The 26397-nt window shown below is 38.8% G+C and overlaps 1 protein-coding gene across 1 annotated transcript; it reads right to left on the reverse strand.

Moving 5' to 3' along the window:
• Positions 1–13161: 13161 nt before the first annotated feature.
• On the reverse strand, positions 13162–16277 carry LOC122765858 (caspase activity and apoptosis inhibitor 1). The gene is made up of 6 exons (XM_044020312.1): positions 16083–16277; positions 14970–15164; positions 14231–14315; positions 14069–14126; positions 13901–13968; positions 13162–13780 (listed from the first exon to the last, which is right to left on the reverse strand). Exons 1-6 carry the CDS (start codon positions 16185–16187, stop codon positions 13296–13298), a joined length of 996 nt encoding a protein of 331 aa, XP_043876247.1. The 5' UTR covers positions 16188–16277; the 3' UTR covers positions 13162–13295.
• Positions 16278–26397: the final 10120 nt, after the last annotated feature.

The following is a 26397-nucleotide window of genomic DNA, read 5'->3' on the forward strand; positions in this document are numbered from 1 at the left end:
CAGAGGGAGCGGATGCCTGTGTGGATGTGCCCGTGTACCTATATGTGACAGAGACACATTGGAGGGAAGCAAGAGAAATGTGATTCAGCCCTGGAGAGACACAGAAAGAGCGCGGGAGAGAGGAAGAGCGAGACAGCATGCATATCCAGGGGAATTGTTTTCTTAGTCACTCATCCGGTGTTTGTCCCAGAGCTTCAGCAATGTGTCTGAGGAGGACTTGAAACGCTTCATGTCCAAAGAGACAAACTCCACTGTGAGAATCCTGACAAATACAAATGACTGCCGTGGAGTTAAAATACAAGTAGGGCAGTTGTCACAACAACTAAACACAAATTATGTACAAAAATGTACATATGCTTGTTTTTTTATACATTTGAAACACCACATTTGCCTACACATCATATACAGTATGCACCTGTGCAGCAGTAATTTAAAACTGTAGTGGTGTTACTTTTAAAAATAAACAAACACCGTTTACATTCAAACCATGGTGAGAACAGTGAGTTCACACAATGCTGATTAGGCCAGTCAAGTCCACCCGTTTCTCAGTAAAGCAGTGTTTAAATTGAACGTCACTCCATGGCATTCCCATGCTGCACACAGGAAGTGATTTGTTTCACGTGAAGACAAGCTTGTATTAGTAAAAGCGAGTCGGCATCAAACAGGTTGAAGTGTGTCTGAAAGCAGATGTGAATTCCGGGATTACCTCTGCTCTGCCACACACAAACCCCGCCCCCCAGTAAGGTCCCATAGTATCGTTTTTGAGATGAAGGACACGCCATACAAAAATGTTCTGAGGCCGAACAATAACATCAACAGACATCTAATGTCAGAGACAATATAACCTCGACAATGACACCTGAGGATATCATCACAATATTCAACCCCTAGACTTCCTTCTATAAAAAACCTTCCTGAGGAAGAAGGAATGCCTTTTGTGATTTTAATTTGAAATATATTTAGTAACATATTAACTAAAAATCTTCTTATCCACTTTTATCCAGTATGTGTCTAAGTGTTGATAATGATGATGGTTATTATTATTATGTATTAGAATAGGCCAACTCCAATATACATACATAAATACATAGATACATATACACACGTATATATCTAAATGTATATATATATACATATAACGTTTGTAAGGACTGTTTATATGCACATACAAACATAGATATACATTTTTCTTGCAAAGATAGATATTTTTTTCTCCTTACTATTCCGTTTATTCTGTCTACTCTAAGTATTTTCTACTTAACCGCTGAAATACCCCTTTGAGCTCCAAATTCTATTGTGCCACCATGGAATAAAACATTTAATATTAAAAAAAAAAAAACTCATAACAAAAGCAAAACTACATTCGCTTCAGTTTAAAAGTCAAGACGATTAGTCAACTGCATTTGTGCCTCCTCCTTTCAGTCCCATTGTGCACAGGCTTTGTTTAAAAACAGATCTTTAAGACTTTACTTAGTATCAGTGGCTCAGACTTAGCAAAGAGACGTCAAGGACAAAACCTTTAAACTGACAGGTGGGGGGAAATTAAATACTCTGCAAAAGAAGAATTTCTGCCTGGAAGTTATTCAAAGCAAAGTCGTGCATAAAATATCCAGGCGCTCACAAAGTAGAGGTGGAGGTTCAGGTCCACTGAACAGCTCCATATCACAAAGACTTTGGGTAATTGACTCAGACATATCAAATAAACTTTGTACAAAACTCAAAAGGAAGCAGGTATGACATTCTAATGGGCTTCTTCATTAAGTCTTCAGGCAGGGGGTAATGTGTTTGAAATTAATGTGACATTTTCAACTCCAGAGAGCTCCAGTCTTCCGCTATTTCTGGGCGCCCTGTCATTTATGCGCAGTTGTGATCGAACACAGCGCTGCCTTCGACAAATATAGGTAGCAAAACGCACACGTGTGTACTACACACCAGCCAACAGTGAGCAAAACCCATACATAAGGACACACATCAGCAGCGGAAACAGAGCAACAGGGCGCAGGTGGGGGGCAAACAAGAATCTGATCTGAGCAGAGGTTTCACACTGTTAGAGGAGTCACTGGGTCAAATGGTGTTTTAGGTTATGTGAACACAGAGGACAAGCATGCCACTTTATTTGGAGTGTAAACATTTTTCAAAAGGTTCTAAGTTGAATGTACAGGATGTGATACATCTTTATGCATTTTATGCACTGGACTTTTATTATTTCCTCTATCCTGATTTAAGATAGTACTTTTCTACTTTTAGTACTTACTACTATAAGTTGGACTATTTTGCTTGTGACATAAAAATACTAGAATCTTTGTATACAGAGAATGTGCATTAAAAATGAAAGAAGCTTACAAAAAACAAGAATTCATCATTGCATGTTCATTCATCAGTTTAACTGAAGAAGTAAAGCTCTCAAAAGCTGTAGTAACACAAAATGAAAAAAAAGCATTATTTAAAAATAATTATGCAACTATCAAATATTGAATTGCACATTAGCACAATGAGCGTTTCTTTCTTTTTTTAACAGTTAATTAAGCTATCCGTATAATTAACTGTTCATAGAATATAACCAATAAAAATGTGAAAATAGGTAGCCTACAAATGGTGAGATAGTAACTACAGAAGCTGGTCAGAAAAAAAACAACAACTATGTAATAATAGATGAATGTCATCACTTTTCCCTGCAATATGAGGGGTTGATCTCTCCCATTTGAGTTTTATCCAACACTCTGCCCTATTATCATCATTTCCCACAAAGCAGAAGCTCCCCAGATACTCCCCAAAGAGCAGCATTGAGCAGTACTGGCGCCTTTGCCATGTTACCATGGTAACATTCCCATGGCATAGCCCATTACAGAAACAGGCACTTACACATCACTTTGGCAAAGCTTTCGGTGGAAGATTTCAACCCCGGTGCAAGAACACTGCAACGGTCTCTTTCTCAAACTTATAACCTGAATCTTACTCTGTGTAAGTGGGACACTTCATGTGCGTGATTCAAATGTGTCCAGAAAGCCTCAGATGCTACCACAGATGCTACAGGTCAGCACCTCTATTAAGATAATCCCAAAGGCATCCAAAACTGTTAAAACTACACTACTCTGATTTTATTACAGAGTTAAAAAAACATCATTTAATAAAATGTACAACTGTAATTACCTCTCCTGCACCTAAACAGCTGACTCATTTCATCAAGCGTAGATTGAAAATGACAAAACAACCCCCAAGCAGCCCTTCACCTCAGCATCTGTGTCCTCAATCACCTAAATGAGGACCTCGGTGAGGTTAAGTGCAACAGTAAGCCTCTGCCTCAGTGTTTCACATATTCAGCTGTTGGGAGCCATTATTCTGGAGGCCTGCTCGGCTTCCATTACCATGTCGTCTCAGCACCCGCGTAATGAGCCTGTGTTAAGGATGATAAAGCTTTGATAAAACATCCAACATGGCTGCTGTGACTTCCAGGCGATTCACAGGACACGCTCACTGGCAGGGGTGTGTTTGTTTACGTCACAGGAGGGCAAAAACAGACTTCTGATCAGAGAGCAAAAAATAAAGCAGTCATCACTTACATCAAGAACACTGGTCTTTTTATGGCATATAATTACCGCAGTGACTAATGAGTCGCATAAGAAAGACGTTGGGCTGGATTTAGCACTATAATAGCTGGACCTTTGCAGTGAATCCAGGAGGACTCATGATGGATCTCGGTTTCGGGACTTTGATTTTTGAAGTGACTCATCACATCCGCATGACCTTTAACTGCGCACATTGATAGTCAGTTCATCTTTGAAAGAAAAAACGGTGAGGAAGCTCAATTGTGAAAGCGTAAGGTGGCTGCATTGCAGATTAAACCAAATGGCAGGGGAATGTTAATTTATGTTGGAGTCACCTTGATTAATTCCGGAGAAACCATTATGAACGTTCTGAACTATTTAGCCACTGACAAACAAAACAGTTCATTTCCTAAGCCATGCACACACACTGCAGATTCGTTCCACAATTACATTTCTGCTCATCAACATTGCACCAAATGGCTGTGTTCTCATTGGTGATGAATACTTATGTCAACACAGTTTTCTTCTAAAGTATTTGCAAACAGCGTCAACAAAATAAGCTGGGTGACCTTGTGCAAACTTACCTCCTCAGGAAGACTATGCAGGTACCAATGAGTTGGAGCCAGTCCACGGGTTTAAGGATCTCGGGCACGGACATAAACGGCCACCTCTCGTCGTCCCAGCAGGTCCAAACACACCTGATGAGGAACATAACAGGATTTAGGTTGAAACATCTGTTCCACATCTGGCCCTGCAGTGAATGTTTGCCTTTCAAATTAGCGACATGATGACGCCGCTTTTAAGCACGGAACTTGAGAGGTCCATTACTTAAATGAAGAAAATATCTATGCAACTTCAAATGAAAGAATGTGTAAAGCACATTTTGCACAATATGACAAATCTTTGTTGCTGATATGAAAACAAATCTTGCTATTCATCAAACAAATTGAGCCCGTCTTTGCCTCCGAATGGGGACAGCAGAGACAATTAATATTGTTTAGAAATGTTTTCAGATATTGGTTTTGTGATGTTTTTCTAATAACTAAAAAACATCAACGATCATATTTTCAGATGAACAGCAATCTAATGACATACAGTATAATCCAAAACTGTGAGACAGAGACAAAACAAATACATTTTAATGTGATGCAAAAAGTTGTGTTGTATGTCACTAAGTTGTGCTACTAAATGTTCAAACTTGCCGGTATTTCAGACTGACAAAGAATAACGTCGCCCCATAGATGGCGCCATCAATCACTTTCATTTTATCTTCTGTCAAATAATTAAATACTAGGAACCATGCACTACTTTTAGTTTTGCAAGTTAAAAACTGAAAACACGTCCAGAATTCTACACTGAATAAAACGTGAATGGTTTACAAAGCTTTAAAAAATTACTTAGTACAGTTAGTAACACAAATGAATTATGTTCAATACATTTATTCAAACTAATATCACATCAGGGGCTTCAAACTCAAAATGACCTGGGGGCCGGTGAACTTCTAGTCTGGTCAGGAGGGGCCAGGCCAAGTGAAAAAATTCCAACAATTCGGGAAAAATTAATGGTTAAGTGATTCGAAATTAAAATATCTTGATAATCCATGTTGCAATTACAAATACTTAGGATGACATTGCACACCATTTCAAAGTAAAAGTTTGTTTTGATACATAGTTCACAACAAAAAACCACATTTATGACACAAAATTAGTCCGTAAAAAACAGACATAAATAAAACAGAATTAAAGCATTAAATCAAAATGCATGTAGACAATTGTAATTAAAACACTAGACAGGCTTTTATATATATATATATATATATATATATATATATATATATATATATATATATATATATATATATATATACATATATATACATATATGTGTGTGTTTTACCAATTAACGTCATGTTTTTGAAGTTTGTCAACTATTTTTTTTTTTCAGTGTACATAACAAGTCTGTTCAAAACCAATAACCAAAGACAGTTATAAAGAGAAAACTTTGCGCCAAAAAACATACTGTACCTCAGCAGATGTGCTCTGTGTTCATAGCAGTGTTTAACGATAATAAATAAGAAGAGCCAGAGAAATACAGCAGCTGGAAGAGCTGGGTTCACTGTGAACATTTCCCCCTGATTTGACATATTAAAAACTCCACATAGCAACATTTGAAATCACTTGATTCACTTCATTACTACAATTCCTTCTGATTATTACCACAATAATATGCCTCTTAAGTTGCAAAAGTGCTGTTTCTCTGTAACCCCTCACAATCAGAGCGAGGGATAAGCAATCAGATCCGGGGAAGTGTGCAGCAGACAGTGGCTGGTTAATTGGTTGTCAAGAAGCAGGGCTGAAATAGCACACCACTCACATGATGTGAAGAAGAAGAGGAGGAGATTATGGCTGTTGGGACTTGAAGTGGCAGTGTGGGGGTAAAGCTTTTGTGTGGCACACTTTGTTGATCATATGACTCATGCCTGTTATACAATAGTTTTAGCAACTCTGTCAACAACTTCGCATGTCTCAACTTTATAGCTCATGGGAGCTGGAACGGTTGTTGTGACCAGACGCTCATACAGGTTATCAATTAAAAGTGACACTGCGCCATTCTCCTGATTGTTATTTTTGAACTCGGAAGACAAAGAACAACGGAGCAAATGCAAATTCTGGGTTCAAAACATGACACTTAAAATGACGTGAAAATCAAAGCAGTGAAGAGAAGTATCTGCTACTGTTTGGGTTTTCCCTAAAGAGCGACATGCTGCAACGTAGTTAAAACACACAACAAGGCCATTAAATCAAAGCAAAGGAACGTAAAACCCCAATAGAAAGCAAAACAGAAAAACTAACCAAGCAATATACTCCTCGCTTGACATTCCCTTTGACAATTACTTATGTAATGCCAGCTGGTGGTGGGAAGCAGTTTGACAGTTTTATCACAAGTTTGACAAAAGTAATTTACTTGGCTCAGTTCTTTTGTGCTTCTGTGGGAAATAAATCATCCAAATGAAAATAAATAAATGGCACTTCAGCAGGGTTTGACAGTTCAATGTCTTCCAACCCCAGCACAAATGGCGCCGTCTTCACCTAGCATCATAAAAGTGTGAGTTAGCAGGACCGTGTACAGTGATCCATCATCTGTCCAGGGGACACTTTGGTGGTCCACTGGTGTTCATTCGACAGCTGGGACTATAATAATCCAGCTGTTTAAAGGTTAGCATCACAGAGGGATTAGCTTCAAGAAAGAGTTTCTTCATTTCTAAATCAACAGGAGATGTGTTAACATATAATCAATAAATTATAGATTTTCTTTTTTTTCCAAAAATAATGTTAAAATTATGTTTAAAACACTCTAATTTGACCAAATTAAAAACAGTTGTGAGCACTGATATTGTGTTTTCAGTCACACTTCATACTGTTTGCAGTCGTCCTGCTTTACTTTTTTACATGATGTTGCCGTTGCCACCATCTGTTTTGACAAAGAATCACTTTGAGCTAACAGGCCTTAAGGCCCTGTGTGTAAGAATTGCATAATCATCATACTTTATCCCTTTTTTTGCTTTGTTGTTTGTTTGTTTTCTCCATTTGCTTTGCAGATTTATGCACCAGGTTCATGTGGCTGTCATTAGCATCCAAAACACAGGCTCTGACTTGTTTGTCCATTTAGGCTGCTGTAAAGTACCTATGAAAGGCTTATTCCAAGGCTAAAAACTAAAAGCGGGTGATTGTTATTTTGAAGTGATATAATATTAATACATAGACATAATTATGGGTAGTACATTCAGTTTTTTATCCAATAAACCCCCCTGAATGTTATGCACTGGACCTTTAACCCTTAGAACACAGAGCATTTAGGCCGCCTTTTTCCATTACTATGTCAAAATGTATATACAGAGGCGATAGGGATCGGCAATATGTAGATATATACACATATATATCTATATATAAGTCCTATTTTGTGATTATCACAACTCCCACGTTAAAAAAATAAAGCGATATGAAATGAATCATAATTTTGACTCAACAACACTTAAGAAGACGAAAAAAATGCATTTTGTTAAGCCTGACCTATAAACACACCCCCTTAGGATGTCCATATACAGTAAGAATTGTGCATTATTCCCACTGCAATTTACCAAGGGTTATTGTGGGGACGTATTTGACAATGGTTTGACTCTATCAAACATTTGATTATATTTAAAACCATTAAAATCTGATATTTAACAATAAACCATAGATTAAAACTGCAGTCTACATAGTCAGTTCAGTTTGAGTCATGTTTACTGATAGAAGCTCAACCACAGATTCCATGAACACTTACAATCCAGGCAATATTACAGATTCACTGAGCCTACTATTCGACTGAAACCTCAAGGATACAACTCGCTGATCCTGTTGCCATCACAATGAGAGTTGGCTTTGATGTAATATTGTGATATTTCATTGGATTTCACCAATTTGACTGTGCGAGGTCATCTGTCCTGTCTGCTGTCTCAATATCATTCAAAAGCATTTTGCTTTTATTGGCTTGTCGGTCTGCCGGCCAGAATTTCAATGGTTGTTTGATGGTATTAATGTGCCATTTGAATGCAGACCCTGAAGTTGTATGGGGAGAAACCCATACAAAGTGAGCATGCATGGAATCTGAAAGTCAGATGTCAGAGGAGTCGGTGGAAAGGGAGGAATCCTCTCCACATGCGGATACTACACTGGAGTGGAATATCAAACGCTCAAATCTCTCTCACAGATTTTTTTAAAAACAGAAAGGGAGCTCTTCGCTTTCAAATAGCAGCAAATGTGCAATGAACCACTTCACGTTTAAGAAGGAAAAAAAAAAAAATTTGCTGAGCTGATACCTCATTGAAAAGAAGCCAATCATTTATGCATGCAAGGGAAGTGAATGGTGAACAGATGTGCTACACACCTGTGACACAGCGACAGAAAGTGCAACAAGGCTCAACAACACTGAGATCTGATTCAATTTATATACATTATATATATACAATTTATATACACATCTAGTCCATGTCTAGTGATAGTAATGCAGACGGATTCATGAATGTGTTATTAATAGCATTATTGCTGGAGTAAGCTCAGTATTTAAATAAAAGCCCCATTTCCTGTGTGCTACTTCAGGCTGCAGTAATTAGCATTAATATGCAGAATTGGTCATAAAATGAAAACATCTAAAATCAAACATCTCTTCCACTCTGCTCAGAAAAGACATTCACTGAAATGTGCAAAATGACTCACTGCTTGAAGTTTCAATCTATTTAGTCTTACAGAGGTGGTTAGTTATTTATTGCCTGTCAGCACAAGCTGTTAGTTCAACTTAATTTTTAGCTACCGAAAGAACACAGATTATTTATCTATGCAAATGTGGTCATGTTAAAAAAAAAACATATAGTACATCTGTTTTCAATACATTTTCTCCCATAAAGTTTGTTCCCAGTGGAAATTTAGTCAGATGTAGACTTTAACATTTGACTGACAGGTTTTTATTATTACACTATTTCACAAACACGCTTTGTGCTTTCACAGTAGCCTGTACGACAAGTTCACGAAAAACACTGAACGCACAAACATAAAGGAAATAGATACCAGGGTGTACAGTAAACACTGACACAAGGAGGGAAAGCACGGGGAATGAACTAAAGTGTGAAAAAGAAAGGATTCTGAATATCAAGGTGCTGTTATACAGAGATGTCTGCCCTTCCTTCTGAAAATGACCTGATTGGCAATGTCTTGTTTTTCAACAACATGCGACAATCTAAAGCACAGTGCCACTCAGAACATTTTTATAATGTTTAAGCCAAACTATGAAACTCAGTTTTACACCATTTCTGATTAGCACCAAATACACTCTGGAACAGTGTTAAATTAACACTGAAATACTTCAATTTAACACAACCCCAGTTTTATTGTTTTTAACTAATAAAACTAAATATTATCATAGTCCATTTCAGTACCCCAGGCTATATTTGGTCCGAACTGGAGTTTATGTCAACTTTACTCTTTCAAAGTCACTTTAACACAGCAAAATGTACTTAGTAATGCAGTGAAATCATATTTGGAGATGGTAAAACAATGACAGGAGTGGCGGCCACAGAGTCCAGACCGACTGTTTGGGATCATCAAATGTCTGTCTAAATCTAAAGAAACAAATTGTTGTTTGCTAAAACAACAATGGGTAGAGGTGGCCTAATATACAAATAGTTTCTATCAAGTATATCCATTTAATGCTACATTTTACTCCTACCATCTACTTCAGAAGCACATCCTATATCATTTATTCTATTACATTTGACACTGATATTATACACTGCGTCGACCAATACAGTTGTTATCAATCACATATGTCTGATTATACCTCTGGTAAGGTGCTAAGTAGGTAGAGCTGGCAAGTACTATGTGTGATTTTCTCTATGAGAGTAATAACCAGGCGCCTTGTCCTAAAGGATACAAGCAGTGTGGGGAAAATGTCAATTAAGTCTAATATTGCTAAGATAATATCAAAGAAAAATACTTGTGTGGGTGGAATATTGTTGCTCTCCTCTGAGAATCACCGCCTTAATGTGGTGCAGAGGTCTGTATGTCAGTGGGAGCTGTGTTGTTGGGGCACGAGCTCCGAGTAGGATTTCCACGAGGCAAAAAGGCTCCAGGGGAGATGCCAGAACAACCTGGTTTCTATGAAACTGTGTCACTTCATATGGTGTAAGAAAACTGGGGCACAGGTGCTGGACCTGAGAGGGGAGTTCAGCTGAAAACACCTAGACCTTGATCAGTGTGGCCCAAAGCCACAATATGTAACGACTCAGCATCTTGTAATAACACAATTAATATTCACTCCATTTTGCAACATCCTGCTGCTATGTTGTGATATAAATACATACAAATAAATGTTGCCACATTTTGCAATAATGTATGACACATTGCGGTGGTTATTACAGAATGTGCCTGTACAACATCAACCTGTTCACATGTGTGTACTGTATGTCTCCTGACGCTGGGTAATGATGAGTCCGTGTAATATCCATGTAGTTTATATGTCTCTATGAACTTTCAAGTACAATCTCTATTCTTATAAACTCATGCTAGAATATTTTTAAAAAATTTTTTTTATATATAAATATATAAATTAAAGCTGCAGAGCATCGCTTTTAAATATAAACATATGTCGGTTAAATTCAAACTACTGTCAGATAGGGCTGAACAATTTTGTGATTATTTTGACTGAAATTGCAATATGATTCACAATATGAGACGGGATGGGAATGACACTCATTTTCATTTGAATAACATATTTAAAATGATAAATGTGTGTTGCTTGTGCAGATCTGGGAGAAACAAAGACGTTTTCTCCAGTCTGCAGAATATAATGTGCATAGGCCAGAATAATGTGGAACCGAAAATGAAGACATTTATTGCTCCTCCTGAGATTTGAAAATTGTTCGGCCCTATACAGTCAGATCCACATGACTCTCTCTGTGTTACATCACATCTGACCGCAGGAAGGAAGAAACGTAACGGCGGCACTAGAAAAGCGAGACAATAGCAAACTTTAAGGGAAAAATGACAACATAAGTTACACACTGGAGCTTTACACTAAAAGATCGGCATCCATTTTGGTGGATTACTACACTGTGCTCAAAAATCACATTCTGATAGGAAAAAAAAGTGCAAATCCAAATCCATCACAAAATGCAGTTACTACATAATGTGGCTTTACTCACACTGTGGGTCGACAGACAGGCATCAAGGTTGTAAAGTAACCAAGGTTAGGGTTTAAGATGTGTCACTTCCGTTGGTCTTCCAGAGGGTAGAAGGTCCTGAGGTGGATCCACAACTGGCCAGAGACCTTATCTGGCTTGTGATAGCATCAGGAAACCCCAGGATGAGCTGTGAAATAGTTAGGGAGAGGGATGCCTGGACTACTCTGCTTCACCTGCTGTCAACACAACCAAGCCTCCAAATAGGCAGCAAAAGTAGATTAATGGCTTTGCAGGCCCTGAGCTTGTTCAGATATAGTAGCATTATGAATTACTACTCAATAAAATACTGGCGCCGTGCAAGGAAAACTATTCTCACGTCATGAAACTTTTTACTACTCATTTATTGTGGTTTGACATTTGCAGCAAGGTGGATTCAGATTTGCAATTCTGTTTCAGCAAGTCTGGTCAGGGACTCCTTGTGATGGTTTTACTTTCAGTAAAACTAAAGATTGCAATACTGTTTCTCATCTCTATGGAGCATTGAAGAGCTGAGTCAGAGCACATGCGGAAACAGACAAGTGTGGCTGCTACAGAGATAAACCGGGGCTCATGATAACTTCCTGCATGACCCTTGCTTTAACATATACAACGCCATCCACGATTGGAAGCAACATGCCTCAATATTTTAACAAGTTCATCCGAATTCAAAGGACACTTAACAACGTTCACATCACCACCGTCAATCCATGTTCAGCTCGCTCGTTTTGAAATCTGCTTAAAAGGCCACTTATCTGCTCAGGCTAAATAATAATTGACGTTCTTACAGCAGTGACAGATACTCACAGATCACTGACATCACAAGCACTTTGGAAGTATCGTTTCCCTTTTTACTTAAGTAGACACTCTCCTCTTCAAATCATCAATGAGTACAAAGATAATGGCACATGAACACATAAAGAAAGATGCATTTAACCCTCCCAACCCTCACCTTGCCCACATATAACCCTTTTAAATGCAAACCCAGGAGGTTCTTGGCTCCTTATACGTTTCATTGTCTTCTTCGTGGTGTGGAGCTATTGTGCTCCTCATCTACATATAATCTCACACACAGTTCATACTGGAACAAAGCAACTGCAGAATGCAGAATATAGAATAAATCACAGCAGAAACTCAATGATGTCAGGTGGGAGGATGCTATTCTAGCTGGAGGTTCAAACAGCAAAACATGTATATTTTTTAAACTTTACTTTGGTGAAGTAAATTGGCAGATGAGCAAGTGATTCAGTTTATATCAGGATGTTTGTGTAGTGAGACATTTTGTTCCCTTTTTAACAGATGGAGACATTTTATAACCGTGCTATAAACTGGACATAGCCATCAGAAAATGCAAATATGGAAGACGTGGCAGAAGATGGTATTAGTATGTATGCTTCAGCCTGACAAGTCAAACAGGTGTTCAGTGAAGAAACATTGTCTTAATGACAGTACAACACTGCTGCCACCTGCTAAGCTCAGCCTACAGCCATAACATTAGAACCACATTAACCAGCTGCATATATATATATATATATATATTACAAGAAAAAAATAATGGACATATATTTGAAGGTGCGTAATTAAACAAAAAGCACATCCTGCTGATAAGCATGTATTATCAAGGTTAATTGTAATTTCCGCTGTTGCAAAATTATTTTAAATTAATGGATTACTGATATCATTACTATGAAGACTTGACTTTCATGCTGCTCATGACTGAAATGGTGGCAATTAAATTAGCCCTTGGGCTCTCCAGATTTTCTGTTGCAGAGTAATACTGCCATCTAGTGTCTGAGGAAGTGCATTTGCCATTTCCTTGTGGTTCTTGCAATTCACAAAGGACATCGAGAGTCGAAAAGCAAAACATGTCTTTCAATGTTTAATTTGGCTTTTAACAGTCTATAAAACCATTCCAATATGGAGTAATAATAAAAACATGTTCAAAATCAAACACAATGCACCACTGTAAACCACACAAGACATAAAAAAATAAACCATGTTCAGATGTTTTTGGCCACAGAAGTGGTTTTCTTGTCACCTGCTTTCATCAGAGCTTTGATGGCTCTGGCCCTCATTTCCAACTCCAGAAGTGCCAGTTGTTGAATGGACGGCTGACAAGATGCAGGGGCACAAGTTGAAGCTTCAACAGGTAAAGTAGCCTCTGCAGACCGAGGTGGTGTACTCTCTTTGAGAGCTACCTCTTTACTTGAAGAGGATGAAAGGGCTAAGATCTCACTGACACTTTTGTCTATGTCACTCTGAATGTCTTTCTTTACTTCAGTTGCCGGAGAGTCAATGGGAGGCTCTGGCTGTGCTGGGTCAGTCGTTAAAGACGGGTCAGCGACATTTCCGCTGCCATTTTGTTTTTTTACTGGCTTTTCCACAGCTTTAACCGTCTGCTCCTCTTTAGGTCCTTCTATGTCACTATCATTAGTATCTGCGTTTATGCTCAGGACATCACTCTCCTCACCTGAGCCACCACCCTCTGTGAAATAAAATACACCAGTCTTTTTAAAATGTATATGTATAATTTTATGACATTTTTTAATGTTACATTTCTAAATGTGTGTCAAAAGATTTTTGCCGTGTATATCTTGTTATTTACCTTGTTTAGTATCCTCAATTTTTGCCGTTTCTTTCAGGCACGATGTAGAGTCAACATTATTATCTTGTCTTGATGGGAGGAAAAAATAAAATGAGCACACCAGAACACACTATTTTCACTCTAAATTAGAAATTGTAGCCTAAATAATTTTAGAAAATGTTCACTCACTGGCTTTCCAGGGTCTCTTTAGAGTTTTCATTCCCATTTCCAGATGTCACCTCTTCTCCTAGACACAACATCAGTTTCAAGTGATTGAAAATCATTTCCTCGCAATGCTGTATTGTTTTAAACGCAGGTGCTTGTTTTATAATAATGTGCCTTGTGTCTTACCTGCTAGGATTTGAATCAGATTACTCTCAGAGATTGGCTCCAGTTGTTCCCAACATAGTTTTTTGATTTCCTCTAAAGTAATTTCCTGTGAAGAAAAGGGTTTTTAAACAGCATCTCTGATGCCAAGTCACTTTCCTCCAAAATAAACAACAGAAGCTGATGATCTTTAGGAGATATTCACCATATTACCACATATTAAGATGTAAACACTGTAGCGTTAACATTAGCTTTTCACATTTTATAGATTTTTATACAGCTCCACATCGATGTTTACAGCTATAGGCAAGTTTCTACTTGCAACCTAAAACAACTGTCACATTAGCATTAATCTACCTTTCAGTAACCTTTCGAATAACTGGTTTAAAGTAAAATGTGAATATTTGAACAAACCTTTTCAAGATATTATCACAATTGCACATCTTGTTGAAATTCAGTGCAAAAACATGACCTTGGTCACATGTCTTCCAGCATTAGTTTGGAAGACTGCACGTCGCAATAAATGAAGTGAGGTCCATAAAAAAGGCAAACAAATGTCCGTTTGAAATTCACTGCAAAATTCTTGAATCTTCGTAATAAAATGATACAGACCAATTAGTCACACTGGCGAAGATACACCTGTGACCTTTAGTCAACAAATGCTATTTCAGTCAAGACATTTGTATTTAGACTGCAGATTTTTCTTTATAATAATATTTAGAGTTCACAGCTTAAAAGGGGAATTTCTTTGCTTCCCAGTCACCTTCAGTTCATCAGGCAGCATCTTGTGCAGCTTCTTCTCCCCCAGAACACGGAAACACTGCTCTAACATCTCACGCTTTTCAGCCACATAAGAAGTGATGGGTCGAAATGGCAGGTTCAGGTCCAGTCCCCCCTCTTCAATGTCACTGCTGACCCTGTCCAGCTCTGCATCAGCAAGTTCATCCTTGGAGTCCAGCTTCAAAGAAACAAGTTACTAAATCAATGTGTCGAGGTAACATGTTGTAAACAATTAATGAAACGGTATTGAACAATCAATTATCACAAGAACTTTGAATTCAGTATTGAATTTCATTAAGATGTTTAACATTGCTTTATCATTATTATTATTGTTCACTGTATTGATTAACAGTGAGAAATTAAAGTCTGCTCTATATATCGAACAACACATAGAACCAAAGGCCCAATAATAATAATAAACAATATTCTATGATAATTACACTTACTCCTAATTTTAGAATTTTGTCGGGACTGAGAAACTACACAGAAATAGCATTGTGCATATTCTTGTATTTAGGCCTGAAATAATTGGTCAAAAATCGATGATTAAATTTATCAACTACTTATAATTGAGAATTAATCAATGAAAGACTAAAACAAGTATTTATTTTTAATTTCCAGCTTCTTAAATGTGAATATGTTCTGGTTTCCTTGATCCCTATAACAAAGAAATCATTCAATCTGAATAATTTTATGGACAAACAAGACATTTGAGAACATCATTTCCACGTTTGAAAAACACAGATCAATACATTGTAACATTGTATGGCCCTAACAGATTATTTGATTATGAAAATAAACGTTAGTTGCAGCTCTACTTGCATTTATTGTCAGTTAAATGATTTCTTCAGTCTGTTTGTGTATGCACTTTGTGTTGCTGAATAAAGCTTAAGAAACTGTTACTAAAACGTCCCTGTTTAACTCAACCATGCCTTATTATAAGCTTAGTTTGCCTTGTGTTGGCACGGTTTTAGGGAAACATTTGAATTCTTACATGCAACACGTCACCGCAGTGTTTGTTAAGTTCACCTAAACACCGCCTACTGTATTATGTATACAAAACATGATTAGCATGAAGCTAGCTTGATTATCTCACCTGCACGTTTGGTTCCTTGCTTCTACGTTCATCTTTGTCACGTCGTTCCTCTGACTGTGTGTGTTTCCTCTTCTTTTCTCCGCTAACTGGTTTCTTTTTAAGCATTTTGAGGCAAACGGCGCAGGTTGTTCTTTATAAAATTGTTTGCTCTTTCACTCACATGACAAATGTGAATGTCGCGGGGAGTACGACGTCATTGGATAGCGCCGCCTTTATTTTTACATGTCAGAGGTCCTTAATTACCGCCACCTGTTGGGCTGGAGCGCTACTGCCTGCATGTCATGGATGGACAGACTCTATCTTTTCCGCTTTAAAACAGCAAACAAAAAATATATATATATTAAAAAAAACGGACTTGATAATTATCCTTATCAGATGACCAGCAGTATCAAATGAGAACTTATTTTAAGCACTAATTCATGTATCTATTTCAATAATGTTTTTATTTTACTACTAATTTCTCGTTTACCTCCCGTTAAGATCAGCCATTAGTATTGTAGTCTCCAGGGTTTTCCTTCGTGATGTCCTATTTTTTATTTTTATTTACATAATACCAGCCAATTGTCTGCTAAAACAGTTGTTGGATGGCATTTAGGCTGGTGGGTTGCTTTCTTTAATTATGTTTTTATCCTGTGAAGCACTTTAACTGAGATGCACTGCCTTGTATGAAAAGTTCTCTAGAAAGTTTGATTGTATGATTGACTGGTTAGTAATGAGCCTATTTCTTGTATTTTAATTATTATTAATTAAGTCACCTTCCAGCCACAGCCACAAACCCTGTCAGTGGTGTTATTCTGTGAATCTCACAGCTGCACGTCCATTATTTACTTCACATCTACAGGTGCTGCTCCTGATGTGACCTCATTCAAACTGTATCCCATAAATTGTTCCCATCAAAGTCACCTCAGATTATCAGTGACTGCCATCTCCCAGGTTTCGGCTGCATCACCACTTCATCAGATTCACTGTCGCAAAAACCCTCCACAACTTGTGCAGCAGCTAATCTGCATCGTTTGTGTTTGCGCATTTTCAATTAGACAGCACCGTCCACACGTTTGCTAATTTAAGGATGTTGTGATCGTAACACACAGGACATTCATGAATCCACATTCACCATATTAACTGTAACTCACCCTTTGACTGATTACTTGTGCATTAGGATTTGTTTTGACATTGTTTTATTAATATGTAGAGGAAATACTTTTACCAGAGTGTAATAAGATAAGGTTTAAATTGTGAGAGATCACAGTGGCTCATGATATTGTGTGTCAACAGTACATTAGGAGTGAAATAATCAGACACACAGGTAAAGATATTCCACCATGATGTTATCAAAACAATGAAGACAAATGTAATTACAGTTAATATGAGTGGGTTGAAACAATTACATAAACCTGCAAATTATTGAGATACCTCTTTCTTGTCACTGAAATAAAATAGCCTGAATATCTTCTTAATAGCATAAATAAATATAAACAGGACATTCTAATAATGTGTGGCTGCGCCTAACCCTACAGTTTAAGTGCAGCAGAAATAGTTTAAATTTAACCAGTAAACAAGTCAATACTCATATCAAGCATATCTGGCCTGAGACACAGGTTTCAAGGTGGTGACGACAGAAGCAGGCTGTAAATCACTCTAATTGGCTTCCCCGCCTGTGCCTGAAATAAGGCGGGAGCCAACGCAATGGCTGCCTGGGCGCCATGGCGACAGATGTCTGCACATAACGCTGGTTGTTATCCTGATGCCATCCGCCAAATTATGCAGCGGATATGGTGGGAGGTGTGCATCGATCACAATAACGTCACAGTGTTTCCTTTGCAACATCTGCTCCCATGTGTCTGGATCTCACCTCGTTAAAAAGGGCAATGATGGAGCCGGCTCTGTTGACAGGGACGCTGCATTAAAGAGTCATTGGAAAAAGATCAGAAAAAACATCCACATTTGGTACGTGTGCGTAAACGCTGATATACATATATGGTCGAACTAATTCTCACCAAATGGTTCTGCGTCACGATGAAAGACAATCCTGCTCACAACAGCACATTAAATAAGTGTTTTAAGATTCTCACTTTGTCTTCAAATGAGTATCTGTTACATACACATCCCAGGCCCCGTCGTGTAACGACAAAACGCAGCCAGTCAAGACATTTATAGTGCCGAGTTTTTCTCATTTCATTTAGTTTATCTGCATAAAACGACAACTCACAGACTGAGAAAATGTTCAACTAAAGAAAGCGAGAGAAAAGAGTGGAAATGAATGTTGCATGTGGGTATGTATGTATGTGTACAGTGCCATTTATAGAGAAGCTTGTATATTTAAAATAATTAATACAATTGTGAGGTGTCTATGGGTGAGAGAGTAATTGTGTACGATTAGTTGAGAGAGTGGATGGCCTTGGGAAACAAAGTATTAATCAGTCCGGGGGCAAAAGGTCAAAGAGGCAATGGCTGGTTATTTCTTTACACATTTCTCAAGTAAATTAAATCAAATCCACGTGCAGTTATGTAACTTTGCACTTTCAAAGCAGCAGTGGAAGCGGTTGTGATAATGACAATGTCAACAGGTTCAAAGAAGCCACTTAAACCTGTTGTTTTCAAAAATAAAACAACAGTTTCAACTCAACTTGGAGCAAATGAATCAAACTATTCGCCTGCCAGGTTCAAGCCACACCTGTCAGTTTCACTCATCCCAGCCTCATCTCACAGACTTCAGCATCGCTCACGTAAGGAACTGTCAGGTATACGTGTCAACAAGACGACTCTCTCCAATCAACACTTGTTCGAACCAACCCGCTGAATGTGTGCTGCTTTGGTGTAAAATAAGTTTTCTGCCAAATGTGAACATCTGTGCATTGTGATACCACAGTTCAGCGGCACACACTGAGGTGATCATTTCATATAAAGCTGTGCCTTTTTCTGTCTTCCTAAAACCAAAACACAGAGAAGGTCAGAAGATTTTAATTTTTTTTTAAACTGCACAGAGAACTTGTTTTATTTATAAGAGAAAACATTATATGAAGATGGAACTTGGTATAATTGGAAATGCGTCCATCCCATGACTCATTCAGTACTTACATAAGCGTCTTCTTTGTTCCACAGGAACTACATCAGGCTTACTGACGTGTTCTCTGCCAGAAATGACATTATCTTAATGCTGTAAAGTGTAACTTTCATGTTTAAACAAATGTCCATTAAAGGCCACACAGTGGAGCAAGTGGCTAGCACTGTTGACTCACCAGCAAAAGGGTTTGCATGTTCTCCCCGTGTGTGAATGAATGGATAAATTGGTAGACGATGAATGAAGGTCTGTCACATTCAGACCGTCAATTTAGTCGACACAGGCTTGAATCAAAGGTATACTTGAAATTCACTTGAAATACCCACAGACCAGAAGTCTGGCTTATTTTGGAATGAAGTCTGCCAAAAACTCAGAAAACTCCAACTTTGGAGGGCGATAGACAACCACACACAAAACAGGACGTGCAAAATAAACCTTCAAAATCAATCATTCGTGTTCATGAAGACCAAACAGAGGCAGAATGATTACATAGATCACTGGTTTCAGAAATAGACGTGTAAACCTCTGGTCAGTTTCTCTGTCTTTCCTTCACTCAGAGAGATTCTTAGTCAGGATGGCTGATCTAATCCCACTGATGACAATACACTGTGTGTCCACTATTGGGGTTTAATAAGGATGGGCAAAATGCAGAGGTCAGCTTCACGATCACTAAATAGTGTCTGTGCAAAAATAACATTAACATTGTAGTTACAGTCAATGCTTCCTTCTCTCCAGCCATCCATCCACAAATAACATTTATTTGAGGGTCACAGGGGGCCTAGTACACACACACACACACACACAAGAATAAACAACCATTCACACTTTTTAAACTCTGACACAAATCTCTGCACTTAAAGTGGTAGAAAGATCCATGTCTAAGGCACACAGAGTAAAAGAATATACCTCTATGCCAAAGCTCTGCTGTAGCTGGGCTTGTGATTCAGACGATTTTATTTTATTTTTTTAATTTCCTGTGTTTAATAATGACAACAAGGTGAAACAGATGTAGCTTTGATAGTTGTTTACTTGTAAAACAAGAATAACTGAGGAGATTGTGTTTCCATGGTAAGATTAAATGTCTCCCTGAACAATTACAGTAGAAAGCTCATTGGCTACACGCTGGATAAGTATTCACATTCATCAGTTTTCATTCATTCTTAAAAACAAGTAATTGCAGCATATATAAGAGTGGCGCTGACTAATGGCACTTTAGAATAAATTGCCTTTCTTTGGCTCTCCCGCTTCACTCCTTCAGCTGTGTTGTGTTTCTAACTTAAATATCAATTGTTCTCAATTAAGAGGCAGTTTCCTCCACGGTGCTGCTCTGCAGCCTGTTAGAGGACTGCAAGAACATGGCGGTGTGGACGCCGTGGTTGCCTTGGGTAGAGAAAGCTAGAGGTGTGTATTAAAAATCTATTCATGGTATCACTCTGAGGTGGAGAAGCACGGCAGCTAATCAGGATTCAAATCAGGTAAACACTTCGACACTAATTGTACTAATCACTTTTGACGAAGGCAGAGAGTCCACTGTGGTACAAGTTTACTGACTTTTTGAACATTTTAAGGCAAGTTAAGTTAAGACATCACTTTTAAAGGTACAGTGCAGTGTGTGATTTGTGATGTCGACGTTATTACTCAGAGAATTCCTTTTTTTTTTTTAATGCCGCATCCCCATCTGTCAGGAGAGAGTTTCTGTGTATACACCAGCAGTGCAGGGGCCGGCATTTCTTCCATCATACTGCTGAGTGATCAGGTTTATTTGTGCAGTAGAATTCTCTTCAGAAACTTCACGCGGACGCTCCTTTGTGTTTTTGTACAAAAAAACACTGCTGTCGCCTCCGTCTGCCTTGCCATAAGATGAGTCACTCGCTGCATGCGGCATTGCGGGGAACTCATTTGCCTACTGACCATGGTAAGTGTAGAAATAAGGACACGAGAACAGCAGCCGTCTTTTGTGAGTTCTACTCGTCTTGCAAGAGGAACAGACAGCGCAGAGCATCAAGGCGGTCTGTGCAGTCGTTCAGGGTAAAGGAGTGACTGTTTGGGGTTTTTATCACCTGGAGCAGCCCCCTCAGCAGTCGCTTGGTTAGACAGCCTGGGAATCTGCTGATACAGGCCCAGAGAAGGACAATAGAACACTGGGAGGCAAAGTCAAGGCACGTGTTGGTGTGTTAGCAGGCTGTATGGAGACATAACAGTCTATACTGCAATTTTCTACAAAGCGATGTAATCGTTTTCATATGGCTGCAGTAAATATGGACCAAAATAACAATAACGATAATAATAATAAACCTAGAAAGAACATTAGAAAAGTGAACTGAACTGAAGATCTACTTTAGCCACATTGTTAAATTCAGACTCTATTCAGATTCAATACTTGGCAAAAAGCTGCATGGATTCTAGCTTGGCGTCACATGGGTACGTATCAGTATTTCCAATCGATGACCACACACTGATGTGAAACAGGTCGGATTCCTGAGCTGTTATCAACAAGTTCCTTGAAACATGAGTGAACCTTGTGGAATATTCAAAAGTTTCAAATGCTGCTTACTAAAAGAAATGTCCATGAAATCAAACTCATTATCGGCTGCTTTATTTTGCACAGTCGCCACATGAATTCAAATCTGCCATTTCTGTCAGTGTGCACACGATGGACTCATAAATAAAACTGCAGCCATTTGCAATTTCAGCATGACTAACATACATTTATTTAACAGACAGAAACACATGACTGCAGAGTGTCTGCTGTGATATTAATTTACACTTATTGCCAACCAACTGCATATCCAACAACCTGCGACCCTGACAGAGATCTGCAGCGTTACAACTTCAAGGTCAAGACTGAACAAACCAGCTCCAGATTTACGCTGACGTCCTTGAAGTGCTCAGAATCAAGGAAAGTTTTGAGATTTACGTTTCCATGGCAACTGAGCCATCTCAGTGTGCGTTAGAGGGCCGTGCAATTTGGTCTAGAGTATCAGAAGCGGACCTTGACTTGAGTCAATTTCAGCTTTAGTTTCCAAGGTCAAGAATAAACTGTCAGGAACAATATACGTGTATTTCTTTTAATCACTTTTGGGTTTGGATGTGGTTTTATGTTGCCATGTTTTGCTCTAAACCGACAGTAATATTAAAGGAGACTGTGTTTTGATGTTTCGATGTGTAAAACTATACTTACGGATGGGTAAAGTATTTATCTCAGGAACATGTATGGACTCTACCTCTCTCCCATATGCAACCTCACACAGTTTGCTGGTGCACATTTACATTTAATGCATTCAATCATCTGGAGAATATCCACCTTAAATCGAAGCTGTACCCAAGTCCCCCACAGTCAGTGTGCATTTCACATTAACCAGTCAAGTGATGCCAGTCATTGTCATATTCCAACTGTCACCACAGCCGTGTTTCCTCTGGGAAAAGCCTCGTGTGCTGCAAGCCTTGAAAATTGTTTAGTAAATAAGATAAAAAAAAAGAAAGATAGAAAAGTGCATTTCTTCACAGACAGGGAGATGAAAATGACGCCGTCTGCACACATTCATGTGCGAGCAACTCGGGAAATAAGCTGCGTGTGAGGGGGTGTTTGTGGGAAAAGGAGGCGAGGACAGAACTCACCCCCATCATGCACTCCTGCGGAGAAAGAGCAATGAAATTTGAAGCTTCTTTGGAGTGCAACCCACAGCTCACCTGCAAGGTTCCCAAGAGCTGTGCTGTGTGTGTTTGACTTTGAGTGAATGAACAGGCAGGGGGAGAGAGAGCCTCGCGGGGCGAGATGAGGACCAGGCAGTGGAAGGGATTTGGTCTTCCTCTCACCTTTGATTCAATAATTGAGGGCTAAGATTGGGAGGGAAAGTGACAGACTCTAGGCTCTCGAGATCAAACCCCATCGCCTTGCACAATTCTGAGGAACTGGTTCATTCCCAGAACACTCAGCCTGGGTTCAACCCACACATTTCTGCTGTAATAGAGAGCACAAGTGCAGAGCGATGTGTTCCTTGTTATCACCCTGCATGGGGATTGTCTCGCGCTGTATACTCACCACCTGGCTGTCCTCTTCAGCCAAAGACGGAGCAACCTTTCAGGAACAAAAGTGTCTGCAAAGAGATGGATAATGAGAAGAGGTTAGAGATTAGTGACACGAACACACTTCACAGCTGTAGTAAGACATCTCCCATTTCTGCAAACCCTTACTTTTTACACGCAATCGTATCAGCCAGTTGCGCAGAAGTTCAAACCGAGGCATCAGAATGGGGAAAAGAGGGGATTTAAATGACTTTGAACGTGTCATGCTGGTTTGAGTTTTTAGGAAATTGCCGATCCACTGAGATGATCATGGAAAGATCATCTTCTGTGGTTTACAGAGAATGACACAAAAAAAAGAGGAAATATCCAGTGAGCAGAATTTCTCTGGTTTGGCTTGAGAGGATAGATAAAAAACTGAAACTCAAATAACCACACGTCAAACCTTGAAGCAGATGAGCTGCAGCAGCAGGTGACCACCTGTGGAGCTAATAAAGTGGTCGGTGAGTGTACCTGGACTTCAGTTCAACATTGTGGCCCGCACACACAAGCACGTACAACAAAAAATAGATGTTTACATTTCCTCACAAATCACAGCTAACATGTTACCAATGAAGTATTTCTGATTCTGAAACATTTACCACATTCACTATCTCAGTTTCTCTCAGTCGCTTTGGTGCTTTTCTCAGATCAGACTGAACATTCTCATCACTATTAGTTCAACCTCCACAACATTTAGTCATTTGTGCACATCATAGTCGTGTTTTATAACATATTATCATATCATTATGTCATGTCAGTCAAAATAAACTATACTTTTGGATGCTGAATAGTCATTTCCAATAAAACTAATATTCTTCATTTCATTGCTTGAGTCATTAAATATAAAATTGTTAACTAGTTATGACATTCTGCTAAGCACATTTGATACCTTTCTTTATCATTTTTTCCTGGAAATGTCTCCTAAATGGAACAATTGCTCTCAGGTGAACTTCAGCTTTCACCTTCACAGGAGTTATAGCATGTGTCACGAGGTTAGGTTAGGTTTCTACTGTAGATAGAGATAGATAGATCGATAAAAAGATAGATAAAATTATTAAATAAATAAATGATGATAAATGAAACACAGAAAATGCAGCTGTACTGTATAAAATGTATTACTGCATTGATAAAAATGTGTGTGTGTGTGTTTTTGATGAGGAATATCAACGTACTGTAGCTCTGAAGCAACAAGCTGTGCAGCAAATGCTAAGTATGATTGACGGCAGCCAAGACTGATATATCTGTGCTATTTCCAACTGTCACAGTGATATTTACAGTCACATAATCCCTGGATTTATCCACGACTCATTTTTGGAAGCAGTTTTCTTTCCCGATCTCTTAAAGGCTCTGAGGAGAAATCTGAATCAGATAAAAATCATATATTTAAAAAAAAAAAAAAAGGAAAAGAAGAAATAATAACAAAAAAAGTGAGGAATTTAAAATAATAATAAAAAAAGAAAAATAGGCCTATAACAACCACAAACACACTTTCAAACGCTTGAGTTTACAGTCTGAGGTTTGTCTCTCTGACTCTCTGGATTTCCATAGATGGCACTGTTTCATTGCGGAAGAGACAGACGGGCTCTTTGCTGCCCAGAAACAATGATGCAGTGGTAGATGATGTCATGCTGTGCAAAGCATGGACACCGAAACTCTGTCACCCAGGACATGTGTTGTTTAAATGACAACACAATCGGGACGGAACACAACACTTCAATTATGTTTTAGTGATTACAGTTTTTGCCTGTGCTTTGTTCCGCCCAACTATGTTGGTATTTTATACAATAATTCTATTACATTTAGCCTGTAACAGCACCACTTCAATCATGGTAGATACTGTAGTAACTCTTTATAGAGATGCTGATCATTTTGTTGAGCCTGCCATTTAATATGAATATTATCTGAAATAATCATAAAAGTAAGCTGTGCTCTGGCTTTGCAAACTATTGAGCAGTCATGTAGTCTGAGACCATTTAGAGCAAGCAGTAATCAAATTTGTCATTTACTCTTCGGTTATTGTCCAACCCCGAAGACAAGATATTAATGTTTAGTGTGAATGTGAATTTGCATGATGAGGGTATAATCTAAAAACTCACTGATTCAAATAGGAACAGTCAGAGGGCCAATGCACAAGCTGTTTTTGTCATAGACAGACGTTAAAGTCTTTAAACTCAGTCTTTAAAGTCTTTAAACTGTAAAACGAACTCCCATTGTGAAGCCGCAAGATTTGACCAGTGCCACATTACGTCCTTATTGCAATGTGTAAACCTTCTATTTACTCATGAAAAGCACCCGGGGCCACGGTAAGAGTCATTCAGTGACTGAAGTGTTTATTCCGTCTGTCAAGTTCCGCGATACATTGCTTGATCTCTGTGGATTTAAAGTGCGCAGTGAACTTTGACGGCAGGAAACCCTTATTCAGAAGCTTTTTCCTGCCACCATGGCGGTGTAAACAACAGAGTCAAGTGGCGTCCAGCGCTCTATCAACACACCGATTAGACTATACAGAGGCATTAGGGTGACATGGGCCGGAGCTGGGACTGTGGCGTCTGCACAGTGTCAGCGTCTGTCGTGCATGCGCCGTCAAATCCGCTGCCCTTCAGCTCTTTGATTGGGGAACAAAAGAGCCTCCACTCAGCAGGCTGATGGCTGATTATGGATGACAGTAACATTTCAAAAGCATCACGTGTCCTAAATATGACAAAGCACTGGGGGTGGTCTGCTGCAAACCCCCAAACTGTTTTTCCAACATCAACTGAGCGCTGCAAAACTTCAAAATGCAACACATCAGTGATGCTTTAACTATTAATGTTCCTCTGTGAACCATCATCATCCATCACCAAGCTCTTACCTGTCTCTCCTGTTTCGGCTCACACCTGTGCTCCGGACAAACGAGCTCCCACGGTGCAGCCTGTCTATCCCACCAACATCAGCCTCATCCGGACTATTCTTCACCGCCGGGCTCAGATGAAACAACACTATATTTGAGCACAGCAGAGAAATCAATATCCGGGGTGGATATAAATGCAGATCATGACTTGCCTCACGAGTGAAATTAAAGACTTCTCAAGTGAAGGCAAAGGGTAGCCGGCTCGACCTTAACTAGCACATCATTATTATTTTGCCCACATATTCCAATCGGAATTGCAGATACGATATGTGTCCATCCATCTGAGAGAAGCACGCACA

Source organism: Solea senegalensis, linkage group LG3, assembly GCF_019176455.1.
Source record: "Solea senegalensis isolate Sse05_10M linkage group LG3, IFAPA_SoseM_1, whole genome shotgun sequence".
Lineage (NCBI taxonomy): Eukaryota > Metazoa > Chordata > Actinopteri > Pleuronectiformes > Soleidae > Solea > Solea senegalensis.

Coding starts and splice junctions, on each gene's coding strand:
- LOC122765858 (XM_044020312.1), bottom strand. CDS start 16,187: ATGCTTAAAAAGAAACCAGTTAGCGGAGAAAAGAAGAGGAAACACACA. Junction 14,316..14,969: donor TGCTGCCTGATGAACTGAAG/GTGACTGGGAAG, acceptor TTTTCTTCACAG/GAAATTACTTTAGAGGAAAT. Junction 13,781..13,900: donor AATTGAGGATACTAAACAAG/GTAAATAACAAG, acceptor TTTATTTCACAG/AGGGTGGTGGCTCAGGTGAG.